The sequence below is a fragment of the Berghia stephanieae genome, chromosome 4 (genome assembly GCF_034508935.2).
Source record: "Berghia stephanieae isolate SIO BIC M18660-M18661 chromosome 4, UCSD_Bste_1.3, whole genome shotgun sequence".
Taxonomy (NCBI): Eukaryota; Metazoa; Mollusca; class Gastropoda; order Nudibranchia; family Aeolidiidae; genus Berghia; species Berghia stephanieae.
In genome coordinates this window covers 77,325,096-77,337,595 of record NC_088363.1, presented here as the reverse complement: position 1 = coordinate 77,337,595, position 12,500 = coordinate 77,325,096, and the positions used below count along the sequence as shown (strand labels likewise).

General features: G+C 36.5%; 1 protein-coding gene across 2 annotated transcripts in view; it reads left to right on the top strand.

Moving 5' to 3' along the window:
* The window catches only part of LOC144971292 (uncharacterized), a 63,744-nt gene that overhangs the window by 18,029 nt on the left and 33,215 nt on the right, over positions 1-12,500 (top strand). For both annotated transcript variants that reach the window (XM_078911909.1, XM_078911910.1), the window contains exons 6-7: positions 431-496; positions 1,589-1,654. In XM_078911909.1, coding sequence (XP_078768035.1) covers positions 431-496; positions 1,589-1,654 — 132 coding nt within the window. The remainder of the gene's footprint in view (positions 1-430; positions 497-1,588; positions 1,655-12,500) is intronic.

The window sequence follows — 12,500 nt, the reverse complement described above, 5'->3', positions numbered from 1 at the left end:
GCGCATAGTTCAGTCCTTGAAAAGGCTCTTTACTCACATTCTCTCAGCGTACTCATGTGTAAAATAAGTACCTGGCCGTTCACAGCAGTGTCTCAGTCGAAAAAAAAATGTAATTCGCCTAATAGGCGTCACGCCCTACATGTTAAGTTTTGCTGTTGCCTAGGAACCGTTGTAAAGCGCTTTTGGGCACGTTTAGTGGATATTGCTTTATATTACAAAAGAACAAAAAAAAAAAAAAACCCAAAAAGCAAGAGAAAAAACAACTTAATCCCTTTTACAGCCATAATTTGTACGTGTTCAAGATATTATATAATATGTTGCCGGGGATAAGACTTCACTTTTGAATCTAAACTAAAAAATCTTAACATAGAATCAGAAGAATTCATTGATACCACCCGGATATTATTTGCTATCTCTTCCCCTGTTTCAGATTGTGTTTATTGGACCCTATGAACATCATTCCAACATTTTACCTTGGGTGCACTCGGCCTCGCAGGTAACCATATTATCTAATTTTCTCCTCTCTCTCTCTCTCTCCCCTCCCCCTTTTTTTTCCCTTTTCTCTTCAGCCTTCTCCTCCTCCGTAGAATTGTTCCTCCGCTAATTCCACCTCCTTTTCGACCTTCTATAACTACCCCTCCTCTTCTTCCATCTCCCCATCCTCTTTTTTCTCAATGTCGATGAACTTTAAATTGTAATATTATTTGATTTCTTTAAAATCTCTGGAAAGACACGTATTTAAAAATTTGGCCAGAAAACTCATCCTTCAAATATCGATAAATTTAAGTGACTGAAAAACAAAAAACAAAAACAAATAAAAAACAACAACCCCTCCCCCTTACAACAACAACAACAGACAAAAACCAAAAACCAAAAACAGCAATTAAAAAATCCTCTCAAACTTGGGACCGTTTGATCAGAAACTTGATAACATCAATTGGGCTGTTCTTTTTCTGTCGATATAGAAAGCGTTATTTGTTTGAGCCGACAAGCACACACTTGCAGGTCTGATAACCAAACGCAATTATGGGCTTGTTTTATTATTGTTGTAGTGGAGTATACTTTGAGTTGATTGAAGAGTATATTCATTACAACATTAAGTCATTAACAATTAGGGTTATATCAGCAGGGTTATATATCTGCCAATAAGTACACGACGGTGTGGGTGTAGCAAAAATATTGCTTTGGGCGATTCTCACTTTTGAAAACAGTTTTAAAGTGATAGTAGAATGAGGAAATCCGTCCTTATCTATCATACGCCAAAAGGCACGATATTTTTGTTTCAAAATTGCGAGGTAATAGCCCTTTCATTATATATCTGTTCTATAGCATTGTATTATTATTATGTGTAAAATGAAGTAGTGAGTTACAGGCAACCACACGCCTTCTAATTTCTATCTTTTAAAAAAGATATCTTTTCTTTTCTTTTTCAATTATCAGCGTAGCCAATAAAAGTTTTAAAGATAGAACGTTGCACTTAAAAATTTGCGAGAACGTGCGATTGAATTTAAATGGAGTTATGATTGTTTTGTTTTGTTGTTTTCATTTATTGTCGTTTTTTTCTCTTTTGTCATACATTTCGCTACAGGTCATTCGGATTCCACAAGACAGAGATGGGATGTTAGACATCAAGACATTGGCTTTAAAACTTGAGGTAAGTCTTTTGTCGGTAAGAACGTCCTTCGTGATCAAGACGTCTTTCCTTTTCAAGAATTTTCGGAAAATACTCGAGTTCTGTTATCTCCTTCACCTCGTCGTGTCGTAGTAATTTATGACAGTTCTTTGTGCGAAAATACTTCACTCAAAGAGTTCTGCTCGAATAAAGAACGTGGTCTCGCTTCGAAATGGACTCAGCGGCAACATCTTGTTAAGTTGATAGATAGTTTATCACCTGGTGATAATGTGCAAATTACAAAATGGCGTCACGTGATAATTTTATGTAAACGTGTTGACGCCTTGCGTAAAAACTAGTCCATTCTCAACCAGGAAAGGTTTTGACATTTGTAAACTTGATATGAAAACGTTTCAGAAAAAACATGTTAACGGTTGGGCTACTTTGCAGGCTCGAAGACGCCCTGTGAATTAAAGCCTTCGCAATTACATTATACATAATATATCAAACAAATTATAAACAAGTATTATGGGCAAACATTCAAAAATTTTTAGTGTAATAGATTATATTCAATTTAGTGATTGTTTAAGAAACGCGGACCATTTCCCTCTGTTTATGACACAATCACGATTAATTTATCATAGAAATGATTCATATTTTCAATTTTAACTTCGGGCAATTCCACGAAAATGTCAACACTGGGGCAAAAAACTAAACAGTTACAAAGAGTTACAAACGTGATTTTGCTCGATAAATTTTGATATTTTACGTATTTTTAAAAATCATGTACTTAGTACACGACACTTATATTAGGTACCACAATAGGCGTCATTTTTGTGGCAGAAAAAAAAACCCTATATATTTTGCGTCACACGTCGAGAAAAGAACTAATTTTAAGCCGGGCCATTCAACCATTAATACCTCGGCCATTAAAAAACGTACAGAGCTAAATTTGTTATCGTCTTAAAGAAGAAGGTTTCAGCTTTATTCCTATAACACTTCAAAAATAAAATATTGGCATTTAAGGTAGCAATGACTATGAAAAATGTTTTTTTCTCTTTTTGAGGAAAATTTTTGTCAAAAATCAAAGCCCTATCTCCACTGAGTAAAAATGTTTTTGAATTTTGAAAATCCATTCATAAATAAACAAGTTATGCAGTTTCAAAGGTGTCATTTATTCGGATGACCCGCAAAGAGGAAAAAAACGCGAAAATATGGGACGCTTTTTCGGCATTTCTTTTCGACCTTTGGTTGTATCTTGCGTAATAAGTGGATTAAAAGATTGAAACTTGAAGAGCAAATTAGGATGGTGTTTTGTAAAATACGGGAAAAGTACTCGTCATATTCATATGAAATTTTACAAGCAAAAAGAAGAAATGTTCATGTCAGCGACAAAACCTCCACGCCCGGTAGTTTTAGAAATATTTTACTCCAAAGAGTAAAAATCTATTTTTAACGGTTTTCTGGTAATCGCACGAGTTTTGTCGCTTAACATAATCTAAAATGACCTTTTTTCTAACTGTGTGCCAACTTTCAGTCATATTCATCAATAAACAGCGCCGTAATTAATTTTTTAAAAAAGCATATACGAAACGGCTTCGTCCCATATTTTGACGCGAATTCGGGCACTTCGTAAGCGAAAAAGAGGCCCAAAGATTTGTGCGGGATAGTCATTGCTAATTTAAGGTTCAAAAATGCCCTTTTAAAACTTAAAACAGCAGCTAAAAATCCCGACATATCATTGATATGAATTTTAAACCGAGTCTATTTAAAAGACAAACATCTTCTCTCTATTTCGATCAATTTGTTTTAATGAAGGTTTTTTAATGGCCGAGGTATCGCATTTTAAAAAAGCCCACCAAATCCTTGTTTTCAGCTTTGGGTGCTATCGGATTTTTGTTACACCTCATTGTAGTTTGTAACAGCACTCAAAATGCCGTGAGAATGAGATCTCAAATTATTGACAAATAGAAAAGAGTTCACGAAAACCACATAAATATTTTATTAAAGTACCTTCATAGTTTATGTTTTAGATAGTTTAAAACAAAATGAATAAGATAAATGTTGTTATTTCGATTGATAACTCGAGTCGGTAAGTGAGTGAATTTCAATGATGGAACAGCCGAAATAAACCCCTCATTTTCCCGGTTTTTATTAACCTGCAATTTTTTAAATGACTTTCTAGCCTTGGTTTTCATTGAACGACGTTTTGTTTTTATCAATTTAAAGGGGAAGGTGGGGGAATTCCACACCCAACTTCCTGGGTGGGGATCCTGACCTCCCATAGCGGGCAGGGAGGTACATACTGTGTCTTCTATACCCTTATATCTGTTTTCCAACATGCTTTCTGTCTTTGTCTTGGAATGAGATTACTTGGTGTTTTTTTTCCTGGCCCTGGTCGGAGTCCTGACCATAGATAACACAGGACTAGATTGAACAACAGGAGGGGGTGGGGGTGGGGGGTGGGGGGGGGGGGGGGGCGTCATCAAAAGTGGCTAGTGAGAGGTCGAGCGCCGCCATTTTATTTTTTATGCAACCAGGGACGCAGTGCGATTTATTCTCTATTTTAATGACTTTGATTGAGCTCGATTAATCTTGATTTGTGGACGGAAAATAGAAAGAAGGTCAGCCAGGTTTATGATGATAAACTAAATTCGACATATTAAACTACACTTTTACTTGTACATTTTAGGCTTGGCTCCATTGATCGGATTTATATTAATTTTTTAAAATTAAAAAAATTTCCTACATGTTAATTGTTGCTGTTGACCAGGGACCCATTGTAAAGCGCTTTGAGCACATTAGTGGATATTGCGCTATATAAAGCTAAATTTTTAAATTATTATTTTTTGTTTATATTAATAACAATAGTAGCAATAGGATTCAATAGTCGTAACGTCACTTCCTTCCCAATGACGCATGGTAACTTAGTAACACTGGCTCTAAACTATCGGAACAATGGCGGACGCCCTATGAAATATTTCTCCGGCGAGCATAAAAGCGTATCCAGAGTGAAAAAAAACATAAATTTGATCATGTTTTGACTTTTACACATTCTGATCACAAGACATATGAAAAGTTCTAGCCAGCTTGAAGAATAAAAAGTAATGATTTTCTTTGTTTAGAACCAAGATGGCCGCCGTTGCCAGGCGGCGTGACATCAGACTATTGTATCCAATTGAAATCAAACATACATAGACAAATAGACAAAAGAGAGAGGGACTTGTTTATTTGGATCTATCAATCTATCAATCTGTCTATCTAAGCCCCGCCCACGCCGATTATTTATGACATGTGTCCAATTAAATTTACCATTCCTAGACCGACAGCGGCTCATACAATTCTTTGATATTACACCGCCATTAATCGACTCTACCAGCGACATCTATATATGAAGTCCTAGATTAGGACTCGTCTCTTTGAACCTGCTGTTCGGACTTGCTTGTTCATTTCACACATACCTGTTTTATGACACAATGGTGTTATTAGGAGGAATGGATTAAAGGTTAGGAGAACGTGGGAATTCCTTTCAACATTTCGGACCCGTTGATTTCAAACAATGACAGTACCATGCCAACACGTAGTTAGGTCATTATTCAAATATTGTGTACAATGAGTAGCACAATCTCTCTCTCTCTCTCTCTCTCTCTCTCTCTCTCTCTCTCTCTCTCTCTCTCTCTCTTTCTTTCTCTCTATCATGCAGTATTAAGTGTGGTCAACGACAGATTGAGTGACAATGATTGGGAACTCACAAAGATAGTGTCTTTTTATAACGCATTTGAACAAATTAACCCCAACCGTCGTCAGTATGAATAAATATCTGGCGATAGACATTGATGGTATAAGAGCAAATAATTATGCTATCTTGCTGACTTGTACCCATCTTCTTTTCCAGCATTTTAATACCCCCCTCCCCTCCCTGACAAATACCCTCTCTTTACACACTCTTCAATCAACCAATTACAATTGACCATTTTTTCTATGCCCCTCCCAATTATCAGGAAAAAAATGACAAATCGTATTGTCCAGCAATCGGGAATCGGCGTAATAACAGTAGATAAAATAAGCTCCTCCTACTTTGATTTTTTTTGTGAAGTCTGTGGAGACGATCAACATTTCTATTTGATGTTACACAACTATCAACCGACATTCCACATATTAATGAGAAGACACAAAGAGTGAAACTCACCTCTTTGACCTTGCTGATCAGTCTCTCTAAATGATGATGACACATACCTATTATTAGTAGATACTTTGTGTGAAATGGGAAGAAGTGCGAAATTGCGGCATCCATCCCTTTGATCTATGGTGAGAGGGCAAGAGAAGAATACCCCCCTTCTCTCTCTCTCTCCCTCCCTCCCCCCCCCCCCCTCTCTCTCTCTCTCTCTCTCTCCCCCCCCCCCCTCTCTCTCTCTCTTTCATCGTTGTAGTCTTCGTCATAGTAGTGGTAGTAGTAGTAGTAGTGATAGTAGTAGTAGTAGTAGTAGTAGTAGTAGTAGTAGTAGTAGTAGTAGTAGTAGTAGTAGTAGTAGTAGTAGTAGTAGTAGTAGTAGTAGTAGTAGAAGAAGTATAATAGATTGATAGTTTGATGGATTGAAGACCAAGTTGATCGACCATGAAGTTCACACTTTCATCACACCCTCACAGCATTTTGTTTATTTATTTATATGTAATTTTTGCTAACAACACGTCTGTTCTGTCCCCGAAATGCCAATGTTTATTGTTTTCTCATATAATTTTACGCTGCTTGTTTTCTGGAAATTCCATATATCGTCATTTTCTCTCTATTCTCGATTCATCCGATAACTGCTTACATGTTAAATACGATGGCGGCGATTAGCCACTAAAAACTAAAAAGTGGCTGTTGTCCGGTCTGCGGTAGTCTGTGGACCTGGCTGGGAGGGAAACAGTCAAATGCATAGTTATTGTTTTGGGAGATTATATTTTTTTCCTTGTAAATCATCTATCTGTTATGTATTATTTTATTTATTTTGAATGTATAATGTAAGCATTTGAGTGTATTCCTCCTTGCTGGATTTTGTGCTTGTGTCCAGATGAGACTTATAGGTGATCTCAAACTAAGTACATTAGTGGTATGCTGTTGGAATCTACATCTGATCCCTATTTGTTCCCAGTTCTCATTTGTCTTACTTTCTCTTGGGTGCTTTTTAATTGTAATTCTATAACTTTTTACTATCCCACTTTCTTCCTTTTTACTGGCGCTGATATAACCTAAATGTGTTGCAAACGCCGTAAAACCCTTAAAAACAAAAACAAACACCTAACTTTTTCAGTTTATTGTCATAAAGTTTCTATTGATGAGGTGAACACACAAACAGAATACAAATATCCCACAGCCAATCACACTTGGATTCTGTACAAATAACATTAAAGAAAGGATAAAAGAAATAGATAAAGAAAAGATAAAAAAATTTTGGATGATGTGATTTTCTAAGAAAAACAAAAGTAAACTATGTTGGGGCAATTCCACATCCGCTAGCTGTGGAATTGCTCCAATACCAAAACAAAAAAAAAAAAAAAAACAAAAAAAACAAAAACAAATTGGATAAGGATATAACTATTTACTTGAAATATTAGCTGGGGCCTTTCTTTGTCAAATAAAACCATATATTGACATAGGATTTTGATTAAATATTTTCACACAAAAAGACATTAGAAATTCGAAACCTGTATGGAATTGCTGAAATGCGGTACACTCTCCCTGGATCTGAGCATTGCAAACATAATGAACAAAACATTCTCAACACACAAAGACTGGGACATTAACAGCGGTGTCCTAATTACAATACAAAAACCAGGAAAAACGAAAGGACCCGTAAACAACCTGCGCCCAATAACATTACTGAATACCATAAGAAAAACACTGTCAACTATTGTCCTCAACAGAATTAGACCGAAAATAGAAAAATACCTATCACATAGCCAAAGCGGGTTTCGCCAAGACCGAAGCACATCGGACGTTGTATGGACACATAAATGGTTGGCAGCAAAGGCACTCAAAGAAAACATATCCATAACAATAACCGGAATCGATATGTCCGCAGCCTTTGATACGATCGACAGAGGAAAACTTTTGGAGATATTAACAGAAATAGTAGACGAAGACGAGCTCCGAATAATCCGATTTCTCCTCAGCAACACAAAGATACAACCAAGGATATACGGGGCCACAAAACAGACGCAGTTCGAAAGTAACATCGGGACCCCCCAAGGAGATAGTCTGAGCCCGATTCTGTTCACAATATACTTAGAACACGCTCTGAAAGAAGTTCGAAAAGTCATTCCAAAACCAACGACTCATATTGAGAATGCAATCCCTAGAGAAATCGCCTATGCAGATGATGTCGATTTTATTGGATCAACACCAGCAAATATAGACATCATACAAAATACCCTCATGAAATATAACCTCCAAGTCAATGCCAATAAAACCGAATTTACAACAATATCGAGGAACAAAGAGGAATGGAAAAGAACAAAGAAAGTCGGCTCACTAATTGGAGACACCGAGGATGTACAAAGAAGAAAACAGCTATCAAACGCCGCACTCAGTAAACTCACCAATGTATGGATTAGAGGTGACAAAATAAAGAGAAAAACCAAACTGAAACTGTACCATGCTCTTGTAAAACCGGTACTTCTGTATAACTGCGGCACTTGGGCGTTGACAAAATCCGAAGAAGAACATCTGGATGCCTTCCATCGCACACAGCTAAGAAGGGTACTGGACATCAAATACCCCAAAAAGATCTCAAATGAATCACTCTATAAGATCACAAAAGAAAGACCAATCTCCCTTGACATTTTACAACAACGATGGCAACTTTTCGGTCACATACTACGCAGGGACAAAAACATACCAGCAAACCAAGCCATGTCGGGATACTTCCAAAAACACGGGAACCTTTTCAGAGGAAGACCGATCACAACACTCCCTGTGATCCTAAACAAAAACCTCACAACACTTGGACAAAGCATTAGTCTCATAACGGCAGGGGACCTTGAAAATCTGAGAACCCTAGCAGAGGACCGGCAATATTGGAGACACCTCACACAGGAAATACTGGAAACAGCCAAGGCGACCCGATCTTTCGGTCGAGACGCGAAAGGCATCTAAGTCAAGTATGGTGTGGAATTTAGCTGGGGCCACTCTTTGTAAAATAAAACCATTGACATGGGATTTTGATTAAATATTTTCACACAAAAAACTGGGTGGGGTTCCTACCTCCCATTGTTGGCAGGGGGGGGGGGGGTACTTATTGTGTCTTCTATCCCCCTATATCTGTTTTCCAACTTGCATTCTGTCTTTGTCTTGGAATGAGATTACTTGGTTTTGTCCTGGCTGTGAGGGAAACAGGCAAATGCATAGTTATAGTTTTGGGAGGTGATATTTTTTTCCTTGTAAATAATCTCTCTGTTATGTATTATTATATTTGTTATAATTTATAATGTAAGCATTTGAGTGTATTCCTCTTAATGTGGGCCGTGCTTGTGTCCAGATGAGACTTATTGGTGGTCTCAAACTAAGAACATTGATGGTATGCTCTTGGAATCTACATCTGATCCCTATTTGTTCCCAGTTCCCCTTTGTCTTACTTTCTCTTGGGTGCTTTAATTGTAATTTTAGAATTTTATACTATCCCATTTTCTTCCTTTTTACTGGCGCTGATATAACCTAAATGTGTTGCAAGCGCCGTAAAACCCCTAAAAACAAAACAAACACACAAGAAAGTCACTAGAAATTCGAAACCTGTAGGGTGTGGAATTTCCCTGACATTTATGAATCTAAAATAGGCACAGCAACTTACTTAAGACACCAAGAAGAGGTTTGGGGGCAATTTTTACATATCCGATGAATGATAAAGCATTTCTAGCTTGAGCTTCAAAGTTGAAGAAAATTGAACAACATTTTGCAATATTTGAAAACAATGAGTGTTGCACTTACCTTCAATGGGCATGTAAAAAACTTGAAAAATTGTCAGAATTAAACAATTGTAAAATTGACTGCTTTTTGTGTTCAAACAACAGGAAATAGAAATCAAAGGCAGTTAAAACTTTGAACAGTAGATTGGGCCTTTTTGCATTCTTTCTGCGAAGAACTAGATATATAATGAATGTGGGCGTGGAATTACTCCGGATGTGTAATTCCCCCACCTTACCCTACATGTAATTTTTTTCATATCTGGTTTGTCTCTCGATGTTTATTTATTGCTAAACAAAAAAAAAAAAAAACAAAAAAAAAAACAAAAAAACAACAAGGGACGAATTTATACACACACTCTCCACTCATGGCGGCCATGTTGTTGCTATGACAAGATTATTGTTTGACCTCGTTAGAACTGAAGTAGATTTTTACGGTCGAAGGTGTAATGTCGTTTTTAAAACAATTGCATAGGAATACCCACTGCTTGTAGTTTATAAATCGACAAAAGACACAATGATTCGTCCCAATGTGGTAGAAAATTGAAAAAGCATTGCTATTGTTTATTTTATTTGGGAAAAGCGGTACTTGTAATAGTTATAAGATTGAAGAAATAAAACTTCGAAGTGCCACTTCGTTTTCTAACAGTTTTTTTTTTCTGATGCTTTCATGCTAGTGATAGACTATGTATAGGAACAATAAGGGTTACTAGTGGATAATGAAGCAGTTATATCTGTAGAAGTTAAGTAATCATTCTTTACCTCCATTAAAACTGGATCAAAATGGATAATAGGATGACGTGTTTTTATTTGTTTTTGTTTGTTTGTATGTTTTTGTTTTAAATCGGGAAGAGATGTAAATTTAAGACGAGAAAAGAAGCAAATAAAGAGATCGTTTTTTTCAGTTTTGGTTTTAGTGAGATTTGCGATACCTCAGTTCGTACAATGCTCGCCTCTCAAGCAAAGGGACGTTAATCATAAATAATCGGGTGGCTAGGTCTTCAGGGTGTGTGTGGCGGAAAGTACTTTATTTCTAACTAGCGTCCTATCTAAAGGGTAGCAGTTCATTCAGTAACACAGAAATCAGGATACAGTCACGCGTCATAGACCTTAAGGCGCTAAAAGACTTCAGGGTGGTAGGGGATTGAGGGCACAAAAGACACACCTGCTGGGCACAAGCGCATGATCCCGTATGAGAGGAAAGCACTCGACTGCCAACGTATATATCGATACCCTCCTAATAGAGACAAAGAGACGATTTACAGTGGAAAAATCATCCCCCATTATAGGAATAATACATTTTGCTGCACCCTTTCGGTTAAGGATCTCAGAGAGGGCCAAGACAAAACCAAGCAATATTATAATTACCAGACGTCTATAAAGTAGAATGCAAGTGAAAACAGACGTTGCGGAAGTAAAAACATGGTGTCTTGAGATTATAGGGGTTTCTTAAGAGGTTGATTTATCATTTTATGCTGCTGGTTCGAACAGTGTGCTTATCATTCATGATATCATGTTGACTTTTGAGAAGGAAATATTGACTTTACCAAAAAGTTAAAATGATTTTTGAATTCAGCAGATCTGGTTTCCTGTAACATGTAATCATTTTCTTCTATCTCTATTAATTTGAGAGATATTTAATCTTTTATACATTTTGCTCGTGATTATTGCTATTTTTCTGCCAACATGCAAACTTGCGGGTTTCCTGATCACTTCTTTATTTTTCCAAAACCATTTGAAGAAAGTGTCTGAAAAAAGATTGGATCTCTTCCCCGGAGTACTCTCTACCCGTTGACGTGAATTGCATGTCATTTTGTATGATCATTATGTTAATATAGTATATGGAATATGCTATTTCGTCATGCTGGAGGCCAAAACTTTTAGTTTCGCGAGTGTTTTGGGGGAATTTCAACAGCCGGTAGATTTAGAAAAAAATGTGTCTGGTTCAAATCTTGTTATTTTTTATTTACCTAGTCACTATGCTTTAAAACGTGTTTCACAAGTATGATAAATCTTTTTAGTGGTTAGTTACATGACGTCAAAGTTGGAACATTTTCTTACATCAATTGGCAAGCAAAAAAAGTTCTTGAAAAATGAATTTGTTCTCAATTTCTTATTTATGTATGGATTTTCAAAATTTAAAAAGTTTTTTCCATGACTATCAGAATGCTTTATGAATATAGTAAGAAAAGTCAATTTTAAATATTTCTAAATTGTCTCTTGTGGTACCTACTTATATTACTCCCTGATATGCCTTAATTATTAACTTTGAGCGCACTGTTCAGAGAGTGTTGCTTCATTTTCCAATTCATATTGCGTCAGATACTGAAATCATTGCCCACAGAACAATACTTATTTATTTCTTTAACATTTAGATGCCGTTTAAAGTTACTCCAAAAAGTGATAAATCACCAACTTTTTAGCTGAGAATTTTAATAAAACCACATCATGTCTGAATTTTTAGTTTTCTCTGAGAAGCTCCCATGAGCATCAATAAAAAGAGAATTTTGCAACTTGGAAAAAAAAACATTGGTGTCAAACAGAGGATCAAATCGCCATTGATCATTCGTCATTAGATGAATTATCTGTCATCAAAATTCCGTTTTTGAGATAAGTATGATTGCCCTGATTGTTGCGTCAGATACATATGGAATTGCCCCTTCAACTTGTAATCGAGAGATTCCGTTCTAAACATGGAATCTAGCGGTATCGATATTTTCAGGATAGTATTTCTTCTGTAAACCTAACAATCCCCCCACCCCCCACCCCCGATAGGTAGTTTTTCGAGATCCAAATTCGGGAAAAGACTGGGACTCAGATATTATTATATACAGTGGGTAGCAATAGTAATTGACACTTAGCTTTTTCGCGAATTTCTCAAAACGTTAACGAACTAAATGCTCATAAACGTGTCTATCCAATTATATGTAGGGAATTGAGAAATATT